We start from the raw sequence: 22,779 nt of genomic DNA on the forward strand, positions 1-22,779 counted from the left end.
TTGTTTTCCACCTCTTGTACTTCTATGTTGGCCCCTTTGACTTGCAGCTCCCCTCGATCTACCACAGGAAGAGTAGTATCGAAAGGAACTGCCCCTCCATTGCTGTCCCCTAGGACAAAAAGGCGGAGGTTGGCGAACTGCAGCGCTCAACGACTTTGCGGCAGCTTTGGAGGTCTGCAACCTAAAGGCTCTCGTCAGCCTTGCTGCCAAAAAGATGCTCACCATCAAAGGGCATGTTGAGAAGCCGGGCTTGTACATCCGGAGCAAACTCCTTCTGCAACCACGCAAATCTGCGCATCACAGTGCTCGCCGCCATGGACCGGCTGACGCAGTCTGCCACGTCCAGACCCGACTGAACGGATTCACTCATCGCATCCTTGCCATCCTGTACAAGGGCAAGAAAGCCATCCCGTTCCTCCCCTTCGGGAATATGTTAAGCTGCCAATGAAACAATTCCACAGAGTGAGAGTGAAACGTGCTAAGGCACACATGGAGTTGGCTGCTCTCAAAGCCATACCCCGTGAAGAAAAGACTTTCTTCGCCCAACTGTCAAAACGTTTGTCGTCCCTATTAGGAGGGATGGTAGGGTACAGCGACTGTTTGGCTGGGGCTGTAGCCACCTGCACAACCAAACTCCGGAGTAGGGTGCATGGACAAGTAGCCGGGGTCGCCACTGGCTGAGCGGTTCTTTTTTGGCAACGGCTTACCCACTGCCGGGAGACTCTCCGGAACAGTCCAATCCGCCGCCACCCTTCTTTGCAAGGCCATATGGAATGGCAGTACCGGGTCAGTTGGTGGACTTTGGTCCAAGATCTGTCAGGTCATCCTGCAGAAAATCCATTGGTGGCGCAGACCACCCCAAGTACTCCGTCACCCTCGACATCAGCCGCAGGTACGAGGACTCTGCGTGCGTGCCAGGTTCAGGCCTACTGAACTCGACCTCTGGAGAGGTGTCCGGACCACTGGCGTCATGTAAAGACTGACGCAGGTCTTCAATCTGGCTATGATCAGACAATATTTCGTCAGAAACCTCATCGTGAACTAAACCTTCCTCAGACCCTTCCTCCACCTCAGAAACATAATCCAGAGGCTGGAATAAATCCCTGGGAGGAGGGCACAGAAAAAGGCTCAAAGACAGGCCTCACCGACTTCTTTAGGGCCTTCCTCAGAGTTTCCACCGATGCATGGGGTACCTCCTGTAAAGCCTCCACAAAAGGAGTCTAAGGAATCGGCGTAGAGCGTGGCCCCGATGTCTTTGACACAGGCCTTGAGGGTGGTGCCCCAAGCCGTGTCCTTCAATGACCTCGGCGCCAATGACTTCCTCAGAGGCGAAGCCTCGAGAGTCCCTCGATGGACATGGCGCCGATGACGTCTTCTTTGAAGAAGTCACAGGCTCCGACGGTCTCGAAGGCGCCCAATGATCGCGCCGACCACCCGAGCCCAAAGGTGTGTGAACGGTGGCCCTAGCACGTTCCCTGCCGGCTCCTTTCGAAGGCGCGGACAGAACAGAGCCCTGCGATTGAAAAATCGCCATCATCTCCGTACGAAATGCATCCCATTCCGCAGGAGAAGAGTGCTTGTTGGGTCAAGCAACTCGCCGACAGGCGGAGTCCTCGGACGAGGAAGGCGACGGCACTTCCGCGAGTGCCTCGAAGAGGCAGAGGAATGGCGGGAACCACTCCGGGACCGAGACCCCCCCCTGGACTTACGCCGATGACGCAGCGAGTCGCCTCTCAAATCGTCAGTCGAAAACCCAGCAGATTTCGACTTTCAGGGCCTGGAAACCCTAACGACAAAGCTTCTTCCGCTCCTGCAAGGCCTTCGATGTTAACGACTGGCAATCGTCACAATCATCCGTGGCGTGGTCCTCACCGAGGCACCAGAGGCAGGCGTTGCATGTCTGCAAGCGACATCTTGGAACCGGAGTCCCGACACTTCTTGAAACCCGGCCGCAGGGTAGAAGATGACGAAGACATGATATCTTTACATACAAACAAGTTGGAAGAACCGATAGAATATTACTCAGAAGAAACGAGGTGCGCCGAGATCTCCGAAGCAAACACGTTCGCGGAAAAAACAGAACACAGGCTACGGGCATCGTGCGTCTTACACATCTGGTTATGCCGGCTCGACGGAGGCCCTTGAGGACAGCGTATCGATGTCATTGACGCAGGAGCCGAAAATGTTTGTGGAATACGTGGGAGGAACCAATCCCTTCGAAATTGTTACTTGACTGGGCACTAGACTTCACTTGTTTTTGATGGAGAAGCCCAATTGACTGTTGAGTATTTTGCTGTCACAAATAAGGTGCGTCTCCTGTTATTAGCCAGTCATCTAGGTAAGGGTACACTGGAAAGTACTGCCGCCAAGGTGTGCGGCCACCACCGCAAGGACCTTTATAAACACTTGTGATGCCGAGGCTATGCCGAGTAATAGCACTCGGAATTGGTAGTGTTGGTTTCCCCACTTTGAATCTTAGATATTTTCTGTGCACTAGCAACATTGAAATATGAAAGCATGCATCTTTCCATGTCCAATGTTGCCATTTAATCCCACTGTTTCAGTAGAGGAATTACTTCCTGCAGCGTGGTCATCCTGAACGTGTGTGGCATGAGATGCGCGTTTGAAGAGTGTAGGTCTAAGACCGGGCACATTGTTAGATCTTTCTCTGGAAGTACACTGAATACATATCTTGGTTTTCTTCCAGGAGGTGGAACTAGCTCCATCGCTCCCTTTTGCTGTAGTGTTAAAACCTCTTGTAACATCAAGTGATATTCTGATGACCTTCTTGATCGAGAAGGATGGTTATGAGGGGTTTCTAGGAATCCTACTGAATAACCTATGGCCACGGTTGTTGGCACCCAGTGATCTCCTTTCCTAAACCCTCTTTGTTGACTGCTTTGAAAAAAGAGTATTGGCTTTGGGGATTGTACCAAGACGAAGAGGCTGACTGAGGCCCTTGAGAAACCCTGGCCCGATATTAACAGAGTATTGAAGTGTTTATTAGAAATTTGCCCTAGTGTTTTTAGGGTTTCATGCTCCTTTTTGGTTGTCTCCAACTGGCCGTCTACTGCCTTGACAAAGATTCTTCAATAGGCATATTTATTAAAGTTGCCCGAGTTTCGGGTTTGAATTCCGAAGCCATGAATGGCGTTTAGCAAGGTGCCCTCAGCTATCACTCTACCAGAAGGGTCTGCTGAATCCAGATTTTTTTTTTAAATTTATATTCTGGGCTACTCGTTTCCCTTCAGTAGAGATTTTGAGTAGGTGGGACCTAGCTGGTTTGGGGACGGAATCCAGTTGTTTGTGCATTTCATATCCCACTGAGTTATAATAAACTTGCAAGCAAAATAGTATTGTTTGGTACCAGAGTTAAAGATGCCCCAGAGTCGGTCACTCTTTAGACGAGGGTATATAATCTTTTGCACTCTTTATTGTGTGGTGCTTCAGCACTAGACAGTGGCACACCCATTTTCTAGTGGTGGTGACAACCAGTGAATCAGGCTTTAACATGACCTTAAATGTAAAGAGGGTTTGAAGGGGACAGCTTAAAAACAGTTTCTACCCAGCGGTAGACTGCACGAGTAGTGAAGGTGTAGTTAAAGATGAGGCAATTCTATTTGTATAGACTGCAAGAGAGGAATAGCCTGACTGATGGCTTTCCACATTTAAAACATCTATGAAATCTGTGTCCTCCACTGTCTCCAGAGTTTGACTACTAAAATGATTAGCAGCCCTTTTCGACAAGTCGTTGAATAAAAGCTGATCAATGGGGGAAAACGTGACCATTTTCAGGTGTAACATTAGGAGGTTCTATAATGGTGGCGTCAGGATCACCCGGATATATTGATTGGATATTTATATGATGCTTATACAGCAAGACAGTGTTTCAAAGCAGCACAAGGCAAAAGGGAAAAGAACAAGGGAGCAAATAAACAGTGTAAATTGTTAATGAAGAAAAACGAACAATGGCCCTACAAGGCCTTGTGACATTCAGGGCGTGCAGTGAAAGGAAAGGGGGTTGTGGGACTAACTGATATTAAGGTCCCCCATGGGAAGGGGGAGAAAGCGCAATGGGTGCCTTTATAAGTGCATTGGCAGAGACGTTCCAGGTGAAGGGGGAGGGCTACTGCCCAACAGGTCAGTGCAGGGTGAATGCAAAACACCCAACAAAGTGTGGGCCCAGAGGGTGGTGTATGGGGCGGGGCAGGGGGGGGGGTGATGTCGCAATTGGGCAGAGGGCAGGGTCCTATAGGACTCTTGTGGGGACAGGCTGCCAATCTCAGCGACAGAGGGTATGGTTAGCACGGGAGAGGGATGGAGGAGAAGGGAAAGGTCTTGAGTGGTTTGCGGAATTTGAGGTGGTCCGGGTCCAGGCAGAGAGGGAGACTGTTCCAAGAGGGAGACAGCTGAGGGGAGCGATCTGTCCCTAGCTCTCTGCTTGCTTGGAGAAGCGTTTGACAAGCAGAGAGTTGGAGTGAGAAGATCGAATGTATCTGCAAGGAGAATATTTAGTAAGAGAAATCTGTAGGAAGTGTGGTCCCAGGCCCCAGACATGTGTGGATTATGCAAAGGGTCTGGAATCTGATCTTTGCAGTAACCGGGAGCCAGTGGAGGGATTTTAGGGCTGGAGAGATACGGTCCCAGGGCTTGAGTCCAAGGATAAATCTTGCAGCCCTATTCTGGATTAGTTGGCATGGGCGTAGTGAATAAAGCGGTAGAATGAGGATAATCCAGCATGGCGAGCACCAGAGCTCTACAGACATTGAGCTTCTGGGGGAAGGTGGGGAAAGGAGAACACCTCCAAGGAGGTAAAGATGAAAGTGGCTCTTCTTGTTAAGGTCCAAGATGAGTAAAAGGAGGAGTCTAAGATCACCCCAACGTTTCTGGCTTTAATGGAAGGAGAGGAAGGTGAGCCCATAGAGGGCAGCCAGAGTGCAGGAGGGAATCGGGGAACAGGTGTCCCCAATAGGAAGAATCTGTCTTACTGGCATTAAGACAGATCATTGGAGGCACACCAAGAATGAATAGACAGGCAGTCAGGGATGATAGAGGAGGTAGAGGGGAGCTTAAAGAAGAGTTGTGCATCATCAGCATAATACTGGAAATTAGGAGAGAAGGCAGAGTTCAGGTGTGCAAGAGGTGCAAGGTAGATGTTGAAAAGCCAAGGCGAGAGGATGGAGCCCTGGGGAACACCATATGCAGAGTGGTGGTGGAGGAGGAGGTGCCCAAGAGCATCTGGGAAGGGCGATCAGTGAGGAAGGAGGTCCAGCAATCCAGTGCCGGTCTGAGATACCTAGGGAATCACGGAGCTGGTTTGGTAGAATAGAGTGGTTGATCGTGTCAAAGGCGGAGGAGAGGTCAAGAAGAATGAGAACAGGAGAGTTGGAGTCAAGATTTGCGAGCAGCTCTTCAAAAGTGTTCAGGAGAACAGTGTCCGTGCTTCTGAATGCTCAGAATCCAGATTGATGGTCAGCTAAACAACCAGAGGGTCAGCTGAAGGCTTTTTTTCCCCAGGAGGGGGTGCACAAGGGAAGGCTTGAGAGAGGAAGGGAAAGAACCAGCGGCTAAGGAGTGGTTGCATTAGTCCGCAAGAGCCGGAGCGAGGGAGGAGAGGTTGTCCTTAATGGTTCTGGAGGAGCAGGGTGCTACGGTTTGGATGAGACTTTTATAGCGGACTATTCTGGAGACCTCAAACGTAGTGATCGATGAGAAGGAGAAATTAGGTGGGGGCGGAAAGTAGCCAAGGGAGACGGGGGGGGGGGGGGGGGGGGGGGAGAAGTGGAGGAAGGAGAGGACCGAATGTCCTCAGTTTTGGAGGTGAAATGGGTGGCCAGTGCAGCACAGAGGGCCTGAGAAGGGAGAGGCATGGTGGAGACTGCAGATGGATTGGCTAGTTCAGCCGTGTTGTTTCGAGGCTCTGGAGATATGGGTTTGGATGCGGGCACTTTTTGGAGCAGACAGATATTGCCTTTGGAGTAGGCGACAGGCCAGTCAGAGGATGAGCCCGAGATCTGCCACTCCGTTAAGCAACTCAGCACTTGCGTTTGAGCAGCTAGATTGGAGTCATACCAGGTGTTTAACGTGGAAGCAGGTTTCAGGCAGATCATTACAGGGGCAAGAACGTCAAGGGCGTTGGCAAGCTGGAGATTAGCGAGGACAGAGTCAGTAGGCGAGTCAGGGGGACGGGGGAAGAAGGGATGAAGGTGGAGGCAAATGCAGCAGCTGACAATCATTTCATCGGTCGGATGACTGAAGGAGGCCGGCAGTGCTGCTGGAGGCTCGGCCAAGGGGCCGAGAGGTCCCAAAAGAGAAGAGTTGTCAGACCAGGAGAGAGGGTTAGTGAGAGGTTTGGAGAAAAGGGATATCGGTGGGGCTGAAGGCATCAAGAGTTGTGCCCTGGAGAGTGGGTAGGGCCGAAAGGGAGCATAGCGGGGGAGAGCAAGGTACGGAGATCACAGAAGAGTGTAGAGGAGTCAAGGTGGATGTTGAAGTCACCAAGGAGGAACAGTTTAGAGGTAGAAGTCAGTAGAGAGGAGGTAAAGTCAGCCCATTCGGAAAGTAAGACAGATGGGGTCAGGAGGTTTATAGATGGTGGCAATGGATCAGAGACACCAAGCTTGCAGACAAGATTTTCAAAGTAGGAATCAGGCTGGGTGGGTATTAGATAGTTCGGGACCTACTCAGGGAAGATCAGGTCTACTCCACCACCAGACTGGTTGGGCCGAGGCTTGGAGAGGATCTTGTAGCCATCAGGGAAGAGGAAGTCAAAAGCAAAGGGCTGAGAACAAAGTCTTCCAGAAGGAGGCAGATGTCCAGCAGAATGAGCATTTACTGTAGCCGGTCACCATCTTTGAAGCTTTTCCGGGGATGGGTACTGGGGAAGTGGTACACTCGGAGATGGTGAAAGTTGCAGAGAGAGGAAGGATGAGTAGCATGGAAAGGTAGGAAGTTAATGAGGGCCGTCAGGTGCCTGTCAAAGAGAAAAAGATTGGGTTGAGGCCCCTGGACTAGGAAAGTGACATGATAGATGTTAATGATGCACTTGGAGGATAAGTAGTACTTCCCCATCTAGTGCCATCATTAATGTGTGAAGAGTAAAAAGGTGAGAGGGTAGAGATGAGAGGTCCAAAGGTCTGGAGAAGGGACAGAGAAGAGGCTATGTAGCACTGCCGTAGGTGTCAGCAAAAAGGTAGGCCAGGATTAGAGGTCAAGAGATCTTTTTTAAACTTTTTTCTTCCAGGCTTCATGAGGGAGTAGGGATAGATAGGTGAGAGAGTAACAGTTAAAAGATGGGTGAGATGGAGAATGCCATTGAGGTGGAAGAAGGGGGAAAGACGGGTGTACGAGTGAACTCAGCAGGCAGCCTAGCAGCCAATGGAGGCAGGAGGATGCACAGATGTAAAGCACGCAGATTCCAATTATCCCAAAAGCACAACAATGCAGCACCAAATGGAGGGTACACAGACGTAAGCACACCCAACATAGAATGTGGTGAGGTTAGCAGAAAGCAAAAACAGTAAATAGTTATAACAGTCATAAAGAAGCAGAAATCACTGCAGCTAGATGAGATTTAAAGATGGCTAGTTCAGAGGCGCATTTGAAGAACAGCTGCAGCAGCAGATATGCAAGTAGAAGTGAAATCATGTGGCCATTAGGCTACGAATGAAAACATTTGGAATGCAGTGAGGAAATGCAGTGATGAACATTTGGAATGAGTTGAGGAAGGAGGTCAACCAATCCAGTGCTTGGACTCAACAAGGAGTCCAAGCATCAGTGTTCAGAGGAGCATTTGGGGCGAATAAGTTCAGGACACAGTAGCTCCACGAGCAAGCAGAGTCTAGGAAGGATTGGCCAAGACCCAAGAGCAGTGGTAAAGGTAATGATTAAAGTGGCCAGTAATGGAGACGGGCAGTCTGAGTAGTGCCAGCAGAGTGAGACAGGCATTTAGAGTGCAGTGAAAAGGTACGGGAGGTGCTGTGAACGATGAGGCTTTTGATGGCAGTGCGTGAGGGACTTACCAAGTGGATTGATCTGTATGTGGAGACTCCAGTGTGCTGATGGGAATCAGGTGGCCCTACTAGGCCCAGACAGCACCATACCAGGAGACACCTGGCCCTTAGATGGGAGGCCCTTTGAGGGGGTTAGCATCCGGCTCCGACGAAGCTCCAGAGGATATGATTGTGCCCGGCCAATCAGGGCAGCAGACAGAGGTCACATGGGAAAATTAGATCAACTGTAGATGCAGACCGTGTGGGACGGCCATCATGAAAAGGCCTTGCAGGTCAGGTCAAGTCAAGTCAAGTAGGCACCCTCGGGGAGTAGGGGGTTCGTGAAAGGAAAGATGGAGGTGCCCCCAGCAGCTGTGAAATGAAGAAAGGGTGCAAGATTTAACACACCTTATGTAGGTCGACCCTTGAGCAGGCTGGCGTTTGCAGGCCAGCTCTGGCAAAGCTCCAGAGGATAGGATTGTGCCCAGGTCATAGTTATGGGCATCATCTGGGTCATCATATCACACATCTTGGTCATCACACCACAGGTCTTGATCTTCCTCCCCCCTATCTTGGTAAGAGTCATGAGAGGCTTAAGTGCCAACATACGGTTGCTCAGTAATGTCCACAAAATTATGTGTGGGAGAAGGCAGACAACTTGGGAATTTAGCTAAAGGCTGTCCCATTTGTAAGTCTAAGGGTTTTTTGCGCAATTGGGTACTTTTCCACGAATGTTGCAAACAAAGAGACCTTGTTCATAGTATCCTCGAAACGTTCTCTAGACCAAGTACCTGCCTTGGGTGTTTCAGGTAGAGGGAACACAATAGCTTCAGGGTCCTCCCTGGGCCTTGTAACGCTCACCTGATTCCCGTAGAAGCGCCGGTCTTGACTGGGCGTATACCGTATCTTCAAAGGTGATGTGTAACACACGGCTGGCTCTTTGGGCTGGACCTCTGTGCACTGTATGTCTGACTCGAAGGGTAAGATGTCTGCAGATAGAAAATATGGGATTAATGAACTGGGTTATTGAATGTCTCTCTTCTTCCCTTTCTCTTCTCCTGTAGAACCCCAAAGGTTAACGCTCTCACCTTAGGTAAGTGAACGCCGTGCTCTCCATCTGCCTCGGGGCAGGGTGCTGTAACCAGTTTCTTCACTGGATAAGGGGAGCAGGCCTCTTGACTTCAGAGGACTGCTGTCCGTCGTTTACTGCACGAACGGTAAGTTTCGAGTAATTCTAATGTCTTTAAAGTCTTTAGTAATGATGTCTCTTGTTTTGCAGAGTTCCGGCGATGGTAGATGACGGGCTGAAGTGAGTTGAAGATGGAGCCCGTGTGATGAATAGAAGCGCCTGGAAGCACGGAAGTAAGCGCTTGTTGCCTGCTTCACGATGCGCTCTGTCTTTTTATTTTGCAGGTATAAGCTCGGAGCGGCTGTAGGGTGCCGGAATACCCACTGGGTTAGTTGTGGAAAGGAGTAATGGCACGTGAGTATTAAAGTTCCCCAATGTCTTTAAACGCACCTTGTTTTGTCTTTCAGATGCGGGATGCAGCGCCGAAGGCCTCTGGAGCGTGCGAAGAGTTGGTAAGCTTTTGTCTTTCAGATGCCGGAATGCAGTGTGAAGACCTCCGGAGCGCACGAAGATTAGGTAAGCCTTTGTCCTTCAGATGTCGGAATGCAGCGCGAGGCGTTGGTGACAGCCGATGGACCAGGTAAGTGAAGAGCTGTCACTGAAGACCGTAATGCTAACCTGTTCTTTCTTGTCTTTATAGGTGTTGCTGAAGACTGGATTCAGGATGGTAAGCCTTTTTCCTTAGGCCCAGGATCAGATGCAGAAGACACGATGAGCGTTCTGCTGCAGAGGATGCAGAATAACGCAAAGCAAGATTCATCCATCGGGTGTGGTTTAAATAGCCTCCTACGCCTAGGTAAGAAAAGAGTTCCTGCTTTCCAGAAGAGTTCCAGTGTTCTGAACCTAGGGAGTGGCTCCTGCCCCACCCAACAGGAAAAGTAGTTCCAAACAGAAGAGGATCAGAGGCTCAACTGGCAGGCAAGTAAGCAGCATGGTCTGCTGCAGGTAAGTCCACCCAAGCATTATGAGCCTGGCGCTTCCAGCGCTGGGACTGGGCATATTTATGAGCCTGGTGCCACTGGCGCCAGGACTGGGTCCAAAAGGTCCCAATTGGGACTGGTTGGCACTCGGAACCTGGGTTATGGATCTGCTTCCAAGGGAGTTGGGAAAACCCTGACCTTTTGGAAGCAGAGATCATGACAGGCCTTTTCTTTTGGAGAGACCGAGATAAAGGGGAGATAGCCTCAGTATATTCTGGCACCTTTTGTCGGACAGTAGGTGTGTGAGATGTGTTCTAAGACTTTCCATTGTGTTTCTCCCTGCTACAATGAGTTACGACGTGCATTTCGGCATGTGAAACATCCACCGAGGGACACTGATGCAAGTCCACTGGCGCCCATTCAGTGTTTTCACCTTGCGCTAGATGCAGGTCCGAAAGCTCAGCGGGCTTATGGTCGGTAGGCCGCAAGTTGCCTTCCGCCAGAATGCAGACTCCTTTCAAAGCATCCATCGAAGAATGGCTCGGGTTGTGTGTCGCCAGTAATATTTCCCATAGTAGCGCGCTGCAACTGCCTTTCGGGGCTGGAGACTGACACGCAGGAGCCGGAAGGTTCCCTTGAAAGGTCTTCGGCTTCCTAAAAGGAGCAGTCGCTGCCTTGGCCTTTTTGGGCCCGACTCAATGGTGGCGGCTGGGGTCTCGTACTCTGCCATCATGGCGTGGGCCGCCAACCATCTGGTTTGAGTGTTTGGGTCCTAATCAATTTGCACCAAGTACCTCTAGGTGGTCTTGGGGAAGGTAGTGGTTGCACACAATGGGTGTCTTGCCATGGGTTCTGTTGCAAGAGGGACAGAATGTAAAAGGGGGTCCCTCCATTGCTAAATTTTAGTGAAAAGGCAGCTAGATAAAGGCAGTATATATCGGAAGTGAAGTATGCATTCTCTAATAGAAGGTAATCAGTCACCCCATTAAACCAAAGGCAAGGCTGAATTACTGTGTAGGCTGTAGCCGGTCGCTGAATCAGAGGACTCGCCAGAGTCGGCAAGTCTTGAGGATGTTAATCAAGACGTACCTCAGACTGCGACTGTCGAAAGAAGTAATAATTAAAAGTAGCCGCACTACAGACACTGCGTAGCACGTCCGACCATGATGGCGGAAAAAACAATCTGAGGGACATTGACGTGTGAAGGATCACAGGTACTCACACTAGGGATATTACAAACGCACCCATTCAATGTCCCTTTTCGAACTTTGAAAACATGCGCAATACAAGCAGCGACCACTACATGTCAGCCTATGCATAGCATAGGATTCCAGGCAGCCAGTCAGGAAGGCGCACACACACACACACACACACACACACACTTTCTTTTGGGTAAAGCGTTTGGGTTAAGAGCATACAGTGTTGTTTCACCCAACATATGCAGATTTAGTAAAGTGTGAGGAGGGCCCCTAAACCCCCGAGTTATGCACCACACACCCTTCGGGATCATACACCGAAGGGAACTTTCTGCTCCCCCCACAGTACACCTTTGGGTGTTATGGGAGGGGCAATACAGGATTCTGCCTCAAGGTCAGGAGAGGGGTAGGTTATTTGGGGTTTGTTCATGGTTTTCCATTTGAGCTTATTTAGTCCGATTCACGAAAACAAAATATAGAAAATTGGTTTGAACGCATCATTACCTATTGATAATTCTGGTTGGGTGAGGTGGTTCGCAATCCCAATACAAGGCAAATATGTATCTTACACCTTGAAAAGGCATCCTCTGAAGATCATTCACCCCTTTAATTGGATAACAGTCTTACACATTGCGCTAGAGTCAACCCGAGGGAATTGTTCCTGCAGCATATGGCATGATGGAATCTCAGCATAGCAGGACAGGTTTAGTAGAAACCGAGGCCAGTACAGCCAGAATGCAGGCCCCTTAGTCCTCACACTTCCATTGGTTCTATGCTAACGTGGCTGCAGGTTCATCTTCTGATGCTTCTGCACCATAACAGTAGCTTACTCAGCCTGGCAACGGTTCCTGCTTTCAACACATCTACACAGCAAAAAATGTACTTTTGGATCCCTCTGACTCACTGGTGCAGAAGATTGTAGTGGCAGAGGATACCTATTGGAGAGCTGAACATTAACAAACTATAAACAGAGATCTATGCAGCTGGTGTTGACAAAGAAGCCTGGTTATGAATATAAGATCAGGGGAATGAGAGAAGCAGAAATATTATAAAACTAGCAATCGTTATAAGAGAGTGACTAAGAGTATGGAGTAATATTTACAAAAACAGTTGTAGCCACTCGCAGGGTGTAGTTGCTAAGGATTTTTTTAAAAAAATAGCTCAATAATACAGCATCGAAAAAACAGATTACCTGTAGCTGTTAACACTGCAGACTGGGCTGTGCTCAGCTTTTCAGCTGGTCTATTCATATCTGCAAGTCCAGCAAACACCAAACCCTGTAGGTAAAATACATAATTATTTTCTTTTTTTTTAAAAAGGGATGTAAACTGCTGTAATGCATACATCAGACCTGTGCAATTCAAATGTAAAAAAAAGTATCTACATTACAAATCTGGTACCTAAATAATGTCAACTACTTGGTTTCCTTGAAGCAAAGCAAATGACAAGTAAAACCGCACAAAAATCGGTCAATAATTCAAATAAACTAAAGAGACTTCAAATAAGCATTTACACTAACCCGAATAGTAGTCATTTGTGCTCATTAATAACTACCAACACCAGACTTCGACTTGACTTCTGGTTTAGTCCAGATTTAGCAAGCACTGTCAATGCCAATAGGTCTGGGTTTATAGTCTAACTGCAGAGGTTAATATGTGTTTGTCCTGTGGGTGCTTCACAAAAAAGTACTCCCATTAAAAATAGCCAGACAGATCAATTTTGGATGCCCAACCGCGCTGCTCAAAGAGCTAGTTTATTACTAATTTATCATGGTTTTTAAACACTGTTTGCGTCTAGTGTATTGATGATTTGTACACGTCAATACATTTGTAATTATAACGCAACTCGTAAGCTATGGTGGACGGGGTTTTTAATTAAAGCATAGAGGGGGACAATGCACATAAGCCGGTCAGCCGATGCATTTCGGACCTAGGGCGACCTTAACACCATAAAGTAAACAATCATGTGACCAAAGATTATATGTGCGCATGCAAGTAATAAACATTGACAATGTGTAAACGAGGCAAGAAATATTAAAAAAAACACATTAAAAAATTTAAATTGGCCACACCTCTGGTAGAATGAGCTGGCAAACCGGCAGGGACATACTTGCCAGCCAAGTTATAGCATTCAGAAATTTAAAAAATAATCCAACGGGATAAAGTTTGCTTGTTTACAGCTTGCCCCAGATTGTGACCAGCATATCCCACAAAAAGCTGAATGTCCAGTCTAGTTTTACCAGCCTATTGATGTAGAAATGCAACGCCCTTTTTCAATCTAGGCGATGAAGCCTCTACTCTTTGCAGGCAGATATAAAAAATAAATAAAAAAGTAGGAAGCACAATCTTCTGTGCCAAATGACATTCAGAAACCACCTTCGGTAGAAAAGAAGGGCAGACTATCAACACAACCTTTTCCTTGTAAAAAGTTGGTAAACTGAGGATTACAAGATAAGGCTTGCAACTCGCTGACTATGAGCCGAGGTAATGCCGTTAAAAATAAAAGGCTTTATGGTCCACAATAGGGACCTTAAAACACTATCCATGCTCGGGTGAGCGTTTAAAAATAGACAACGCTGCCAAGTACCATTTTGAAGTTAGAACCTGCAACCCCTGATGGGCTAAATGAAACAAGAATGACAGCACGACCGGTGTTTCACAAGAGAAAGGGTCAATATTCTTAGCTCTGCACCAGCTGCAACACTGTTCAAATGGCAGCAGTACATAGTCTTTGTTGCTAGTCTTCTGGCTGAAAGCAACACTTCCCATTACGTCTTCTGGGAAGTCCCAATCCTTGCATCCTAACCTCTCAGAAACCAGGCATGTAGGTTCAGTCCCGATTTCTGGGTGAAGAATGAGACCTCCCTCCTGCAATAGCAGATCCTCTTGATGAATTGGAGGGTAGATGGACATATCCAGAAGGTCTGGGTACCACGTTGTCCTCACCCAATCCACTTCCACATCCTCTTGATGACATGAGGACTGGAGGAAACGCGTAGAGGATTGGAAATTCCCAGTCCACGACAAAGGAGTCTCCCAGAGCTTCTCTCGTAGGAAATTCCCTGTAGCAGAACATGCCGCACTTCCTGTTGACACTGGATGCAAACCGATCCCCTTGAGGAGATCCCCAAAGGGCAAAGATCTCTTGAAAGACCCGAGTTAGCTCCCACTCATGGTACACTGCTCTGCCTGCTCAGACCATCCGTCGCCATTTTCCCCCTAGGTGAACGACTGAAAGATTCCTTCTTGCAGTGCCCAAACCCAGAGCTGCATTTCCTCTGCAGTGACACCTCTCTTGCTGACAAAAAGTGGTGGGAACTCAGTTTGGATCGAGAGCAATTTTAGTGTTTCAAGCCCCTCCAATTTCTCTAATCTGACGACCTCCTCTCAGAGGAGTCAAAGGGAAATTTTGAAGGGGACCTACCGCAGGCGAGTCCCCCCCTTTCTCCAATTCAAGGCATTTCCCGTCAGACTGACAGGAGCTGCAGTCATCAACCTTGTGATCAAGCCCAGGGCACCAAGGAAGATAGTGTGGTCCAAGGCCTTTGACCCACAAGTCGCACACCTTTTAAAGCCGGCTTTAGGAGTCGACTTTTTCAAAGAAAAAAATGCTACTAAGCAGTAGAAATTAACCGTGCGAAAGCATGCTGTGCAGGTGGAAAAACGGAACGGAGGCAACAGACGCAGTGCATGCTATATATACACACACCAATGTCATTCCAGAGCAGACGGAGGCCGCAGAGGGACAAGAGCCTGACGGGCGCCCTCTGCTGTGAAATTTTTTCCAAAGCAGCTGCCGCTGGATGGGGCTATATCAAAGATGAGGAATACGAGGGAAGACAATCCATTCGAATGGGCCATCATTTATTTAAAAAATATATAAACTAAATGTGGTCAGTGAACATTAAAATTTTACTTTTGTTCCTTCTAATCTTGGCAGCCTCCTGCCACCTCTTTCAGACATCAGAAATGGGTTTTTCTTGAGGAAAAACCCCATTGCTGTCATTTTTCACTTGTTCCACTTTTTCTACAATCTGAACGATTGTGAAATGAGCAGAATGCTTAGGCTGAAGGGTGACAAAATAATGCTGTAGCCATTGTTTTCCGATTTGTTGATTTGAGCAATGCTACCTTGTCTTACAGTTTCATTGCCATTGTGGATTTGCTCAACCATATTGGATGCCCTCCACATGGTATGTCCAATTCCTGGCCCTGCTGTCAAAGGAAGCTGAGCAGATCCGTAAGAAGCAACAGCCATTGACGGAAAGGCAGGGGCCAGAGCATGGCTGCCATGCCTGCCATGCCCATTCCCACTGAGATCAGCAGGAGAGTGGCACATTATCTCTGTGGTTCCCAACAGCCTCCCTAGACCTCTGCAGGAGGGCCGTGCCAAAGTCACTTTCCCAGCCTGTGACAATAACTACTACTCTGCATGAGTACAGGGATGAATAGTGGTTTCTAAACTCCTATTCAGCCCATCAATACAACTAAGCCAGCAATGATTTCAATCAAAGGTGAAATGGGTGCATCATGAACGGTATATCATTGTCGCCTCTTTAAGGTAGCATGGGCTGAGGGCAGGCTACTCTTCAAAAGGGTGAGCCAGCAAGGAAGCATCCAAAACAATACTTGGTATCAAAATAAAGGAAATGTCCAAATCAAGATTCTACAAAATGTTGAAGACTTTAATCAAACTAAAAGGACAAACAGAAACTGTTCATGGTGCGCTCTATTTCTCCAGGGTACGAGTAGTCCAATGCAGCAGAAACAGCACCGGAGGATCCCCCAGATTCCTCCAACGGGTAATAGTGTAAAGTCAATAGTGTGCTGATGGACAGCACAGAGGACTCGGAGGTTGATCCCTTGAATGTTCAATAACAGTGCAAACGTTATTAAGTATACAACAGTTCCAAAGTATGCAGAGTGATTTATTGCGGTCACAGCCGACACACGTTTCGACCATTAAGGTCGTCATCAAGGCTGTTATAAATGGTCAATGGTGTACAAAATAAAAATGAAAACGAGTGCATAGTGTGAATTCAAACTTTTCAGTCACATTCATATGATCCAGAATCATGAAGTGAGAAAAACAAAAAAAAAGAAAAGAAAAAGCAAAAGAAACAGCAAGAAATCAGATCATAAAATACATTGTATACCACCATTGTAGATCCGGCGTCATGCATTATGGGACTGGAATAATCTTGGAATCCGGTTCATAGCCTGGGACCAGTAGCTCTGAAGAGCAATCGGAGGGCACCTCATTTTTAGACGTGCAAGAGGTAGAGCTAACATGCAAGAAAGCTATGAGGCCCAGAAGTCTCTAGAGCCACCAAGCTGTCATGTGAGAAGACTGGAGGAAGAGTTGGCACGTGGTCGACAGGTCTGCAATCCTGTCCGCCGTTAGGAACACTGGTACTGACAGTATTCCAACGGAAACCCAGAAAGATCAGGTCTTGAGACCTTCATGGACGATTTCCGCTGGTTCACAGACTGCCCAAGATGGAACAGGAGCTGAAGGAGTGACTGAAGATGGTCGTAGCCGTCTGAGGGCAGGGGCTACCAAGAGCCAATCATCCAAGTATGGATATCCATTAATCCCCTTAAGTCTGAGGAATGCTGCGATGACCGACATCTTCGTAAAGACACGCGGCGCCGAGCTGAGACAAAAAGGGAGTACACGATACTGGAAGTGTTCTGCTCCCATGGAGAACCGCAGATATTTTCGATGCGGGTTCCAAATGTGCATATATGCGTCCTGAAGGTCTACCACACGGAACCAATCGCCGTTCCGGAGAGAGGACTTTGGCAGGGCGTAATCGCCTTGAAATTCTATCGGGTGGAAAAAAAAAAAAAGAAAAAAATGGAACCTGGAAAGGTCGAGGATAGTGCGCAAGTCAGTCTGGTTGGGTTTGGGCACTGAACAGATGGGAGGAATAGCCCTCCCCTTGCTCCCCGAGGGCAACGGGTTCCACTGCTCTGAGGTCTAGAAGTTTCTGTACCTCAGCTCCGAGGGATGGCGACGCCAGTCTGCTGAGAGGAGTGGAGTAGTGGAGGAGGGGCAAGTGGAAGCCCCCCGGAGCGATTGACAAAACCCATCGGTCTTAAGTGACGGTCTGCCACGCCTTCAGATGAGACGAAATTGGTCCTTCCACCGGAGTCACGTGCGACCAATGGAAAAGATTTTTTGGATGATTGTCATCAGGGAGACTACCCATTCCAGGTGAGGAGGCTGTTGGATGAGAAAAAAAAAAAACAGGCCACCTTGCCAATGCTTCTTACGGCGGGGCCGGCCAGCCAGAGCATCAGATCGGCATGCACAGCGATCCTGAAAACCACCTGAAGCAAGAGAAGGACCTTGTTTGGGGTAAGGAGCCTTTGCTGGAGTTTTCACAAGGACCTACAAAGATTTGGCAGTTTGAGTACTTGCCTTGGTTAGATTCTCATCCGTGGAGGAGTGTAACAGTTCTTTACCCTCTAAGGGGTAATCAAGCACCTTGTCCTGCACTTCCTTCGACAACTTCATAGCATGGAGCAATGCTTGGCGGGCGAAGTCTACCCTGACCATAAGGTTTCGAGCAAGTATCTACATGATGGGCGGCAGCCTCCAGTAGATCCTGCGCCAGAACTCTGGCATCCGACAAACCGCCTTTGAAGTCCTCAAGCCCATAAGCAGGAATACATTCCTGGAACTTGGCTAGCTCCTTTCACCGTTTGACATTGGCAGCCGGCAGGAAAAGCTCAGTGTTAGCCTCATGCAGCTGAAGAGCCGAATTGGAAAATCCCTTTCCCCCCCAATAGAGTCAAGAATCTGGGACACTGCAGCAGAGGATGTAGAGGACGGCTTGGACTAGAGCGTAGCTGCTGCGACCACATTTGACGAGGGAAGCGGACAAAGATAGGTCCTCAGAAGCATGAAGCTTGGAACAAGCGTCAATCTTCTTGTTAGATGCTGCCCAGAATTAAGTTTTCCCAGACCTTACGGGCCTCAGCCAAGACGTCCTTCTGGAGGAACAGGCCGGCACGCTCCTGTGTTGACAGAGTGAAGGCTCCAGAAAGCACCCCCTTCTGTGGAGCTGGGGCCTCGGGTACTGGGATGTCTAGCAGCTGCATCATGTCCAGCACACGGTCGTGAAGCGGGCGGCTCATCGCTGTCCTGGTCCCCCCTGGTCCTCGTCCAGAGAAGCAGGAGCAGAAGACCGATCTGCTGCACGTGGCGCCAAAGGCCCTAAAGTGTTTTGCAGAGCTCCCAATGGCTTTTCTACCGGGGAAAGCGGAGGAAGTGATAAGTGATGGAGAAGGTGGCACCACCAGGCACGCATAGGATCTGCTTGAGCAGGAGGTGGTACATTGGGACTACGATCAATTTCCTTAAACAGATCCTTAAAGTACACCTTCTTGGGATCAGAATGCTTAAGCGTCTGAAACCTCCCAAAAAACGCATCCTCAGACAAAGATCTAGGTGCTGGAGTGGGCAGAAGCCGCTCGGAAGGGGCATACCCCCCCATGACTGCAGTGATGGTTCCCAGGATGGAACCCCACCAATTGGATCCACACTGATCAAAGGTGCGGACACAGGAGGGCGCGAGACTATGCAGCAGCGGTGCCCGAGCACGCCAGTCCATTGGAGGCAACAGGTTATTCCTCTCCACAAAGCGTGGAAAATGCTAAAAGGGGGCCCCTCCGCACAAGCCGTAGTAAACAGTGCAAGAGGTAGCCAAAATGGCCACTGTGGCCCGCGAGAGTTGGGCCGCCATTTTGTCAGCACCTAAGGCGAACTGAGTCACAAGACTAAGTGAGGCCATAGTCACATCAGGGGAGTCAGGGGTCTGACATTTTAGCCTTGGAGCAAGAAACTTCAGCAGAACCGGTACTAGCAGAACTAGGGTGTGCACTAGTGCTGAAGAATTAGCCCCCAAAAATGGGACCTTCGGCGGAGCTGGTGCTGGAAGGCCTATGGTGCGTGTCCGCCTTCTTTGCCCCCATGGAGGAACTGGTTCACCACGAACCGGAGCGTGAGATGGCTGAGAGCCACACCCTACAGCCAGGACCCGCGATGGGTTTGCGGGGGGGGGGGGGGGGGGGGGTCCCCTCAATCCTGCCGGTTTCAATATAGCACCAAGAAGGGGAACCTCAGTAGTAATCCCCCAGTACGTTTAGTCACCTTGGACAGGGACTCGGGCCGAGACTCGGTGCAATTAGTTCCCGATGAGGAAACCTCAGGGCGAACCCCGGTACCAAGACCCCAGAAGAACTGGGCCCAACTTTAGCCCCAAAATGGGGAACCCCGGAAGACCCAATCGTTTTGGCAGCTCCCCTGTGGGGGAGCTCAGAGCAAGCTCTGGTGCACCCGTTTGGCACCTTGCGGGACACCTCAGGAATATCCCTGGTAGTAGAGCTACTTGAGCCCCTCACGGACCTGGAAGACCCCAGGAAGGAGTCCCCTGGCTGGGTAGCCCTGAAAAAGAAACTTGCCGGTCATCAAGAAGATCTGCAAGTGAGGTGGAGGAACGTGTTTAAACAACTCCTCCCACCGGACAAGCAGACTCTGGAATGCACAGACACAGAGGGAGCCACAGCGGCGTTCTGGGCCCAAGCTTCAGGCAAAGAGTGTGGATCTGCACTCGCGAAATGACATTCACATCAACAGGACATGAATCTCAGACGCTCTGGCATAGACGGAGGATAAGATGACTGTGGAACTGGAGCAGGAATGAAGGACAAGGGAACAAAAACAAAATACCCCCAGCGATGCAAGTGCCTCCAACCGCGCGGAGAAAAGGTCTGAAGGGCGATGTGCGGGGCAGAGCTCAGGAAGGTAGGGTTACGGTCACATGCGGTGGCCATGCGTAAAAATAAAAAGGCCAAAAATATAATCATTTGTTATGGTTTTTAACAAAAGTGCTCCGGTCCTGTCCCGAAGGACAGAATGACCAACAAGTATGGAGGAAAGGGGACAGGGCGTAGGAGTAATTTCTTTGTGTGCACTTTAATACAAACCTTAGGCACAGCGTTATCATATAAAAGAAACTACAACAGTCCTCACAAGTATTCTTAGCAGCATTTAAAATTATACAGTAAGCAATTTTCAAAACTCAAAAACGGTTAAACATTTCCTTGACAAGAACTAATTCTTAGTTTACTGGGACTCATAGGACCAATTTCAAATACATTAATATTGCTTCATCCTTCCATCTTATATTGCACTTAACTGAATAATATCCAGGCTAATAACAGACTCCACATCCCTCTCTCCCAGCATAGGGGCTTGCTCTCAAAATGACCAGAGACTTTATGCCGCGTTTCCCCATCTGTGGAGCTGCCTTTTAGCTCATATCGAACAAATCTAAGCGAGTAGTAAGAGGTTAGCAGCCTCCTTCCAGACATGAGGAGCGCCATATATTGTGCTCCAAAACTGGTCCTCCTGGATATTTAAGATTCCCCCACAAAAGCAAAACAACAAGTTACTTACCAACTGTAACGTTCTTTCGACTGGATGTTCCTCCCATGTATTCCTCATCTTTGATAAATCCACTTCCAGCTTGCTGGCCTCAGGAAAAATGTTCACAGTAGAGGGCGCTGCGCGTAGACGTCGCTCGAGTCGGTGTCCCTCAAAGGCCTCCGTATTGGCGCTGACGTCACCATGGGTATAAATAGTCTTGCGCAGCGTCCGTTGCTCAGTTCCGTTTTGAAGTGCTGTTTTTGCCTTGTATGAGATGGTTAATACCCTTGAAGGAGCGTAGGCTGCAACTATAAGGGAAGTTTTACTGCAGGGAAGTATGGGAGGGGCGATAAGGAATGTGTGAGGAACAACCAGTCGAAATAACGTTACAGTTGGTAAGTAACTTGTTCTTCGAATGGATTGTGTCCTCCCACGTATTCCTCATCTTTGATAGACTCCCAAAGCAGTAATGTGTATAGGAGGCAGGAGTAAAACAAAATGCTTTCCTTTAAAGATGCAGAGTGCAACACAGCTTTTCCAAATTTCATCTGACTAGGAGGAATCTAAACTGTAGAATTTGGTGAAAGTATGTGCGGACGACCATGTGGCAGCCGCACATATGTCTTTAACTGGAACTCTTTCGAGAGCAGAAGAGGCTGCGATACCCCTGGTTGAATGAGCCTTGAGGTGTTGAGGAGGCCCTTTTCCTGCCAATTTAGAACATTCTATAATAGTTAATATAATCCATCTTGAGATGGTTTGTTTCGTAATAGGTAAACCTAACTTATGCCCTGCATACCCCACAAACAATTGGTCTGCTTGCCCAATTCTCACAAGTCTGCTAATGTAAAAACTCAAGGCCCACCTTGGATCCAGCCTGTGCAATCTCTCCTCCTCTTTCCCTGTATGGGGAGGAGAGTAAAATGAAGGCAAGGTTATTTTTTGTGTGATGTGGAATTCTGAGACCACCTCTGGGAGACAATTCGGCTTCACAGCACTACCTTATCTTTGTGAAAGATTGTATGAGGAGGTTTAAGATAAAGCTTGCAATTCGCTCACCCTTCTGGCAGAAGTTAAAGCCACTGGAAAGACTGTTAATAGTGAGAAACATTAATGGACAGGAATGAAGGTGATCACATTTCTAATGGGTACTCCATTTGAAGGCTAGGTTTAGGTCCCACAGTGGAACTTGAAAAGGAGTTCATTAGTTAACCCCTTCAGAAATTGAATGACTATGGTCAATTTGAAGTATAAAGGCTCCTCAGCTGTACGCTTAAAGATTGACAGCGCGGCAAGGTAACCCTTGATTGTGCCAACTTGAAGGCCTGAATTTGCCAATTATAGTAAGAAAGAGAACACCATCGGTGTACTACATGAAAGTTACAATATTCTCATCTCTACACCAGCTGCAGAATTTATTCCAATGGCAGCAATAAAGATTTTGTTGCTGGCCTTCTGGCTGAAAGCAAAACCTCCATTATGTCATCCGGGAGGTCCCAACCCTTGCATCTCAACCTTTCAGAAACCAAGCGTGAAGGTTGAGGGTCCCAATATCCGGATGGAAAACCCGACCTCCCTCCTGCAAGAGAAGATCCTCTTTGAGGAAGACGAATCGGAGGACAGATCTAGAAGATCCAGGTACCACGTTCTGGGTTTCTGGAATCTCAACCTCCTGATCATTTAAGGAATGACGGGGACTGGAGAAAACGCGTACAGAAGTGGAAACTCCCAGTCCACCACGAACGCGTCCCCTAGAGCTTCTCGGAGGAAATTCCCTTGAGCAATACTGAGCGCACTTCCGGTTGATACTGGTGGCGAACAGATCCACTTGAGGGGTTCCCCAAAGGGCGAAGATCTCTACAAGGACTTCCTGAGCTAGTACCCACTCGTGGAAGACTGATCTGCCTGCTCAGAGCATCCGTTAAATTCTTCTCTCCGGCTAGGTGAACTGCAGATAGAGAGATTCCTTCTTGAATTGCACAGTGGCAGTGACCCTATGCCTCCTCTTTTGTTGAGGTAGGGCATGGCCACTGTGTTGTCCGTCATTATCAGGACATTCTTTCCCTGTACTGATGGCAGGAAAGCCTTCAGCGCTAGTCGGATCA

General features: G+C 48.6%; 1 protein-coding gene across 1 annotated transcript in view; it reads right to left on the minus strand.

Annotated features, from left to right (window-relative positions):
- Positions 1–22,779, minus strand: part of MPC2 (mitochondrial pyruvate carrier 2) — a 157,273-nt gene that overhangs the window by 66,075 nt on the left and 68,419 nt on the right. Inside the window, exon 3 of the mRNA XM_069636470.1 lies at positions 12,429–12,513. Within this exon, the coding sequence (XP_069492571.1) occupies positions 12,429–12,513 (85 nt within the window). The remainder of the gene's footprint in view (positions 1–12,428; positions 12,514–22,779) is intronic.

The sequence above is a fragment of the Ambystoma mexicanum genome, chromosome 7p, assembly GCF_040938575.1.
Source record: "Ambystoma mexicanum isolate Mex_15411 chromosome 7p, UKY_AmexF1_1, whole genome shotgun sequence".
Lineage (NCBI taxonomy): Eukaryota > Metazoa > Chordata > Amphibia > Caudata > Ambystomatidae > Ambystoma > Ambystoma mexicanum.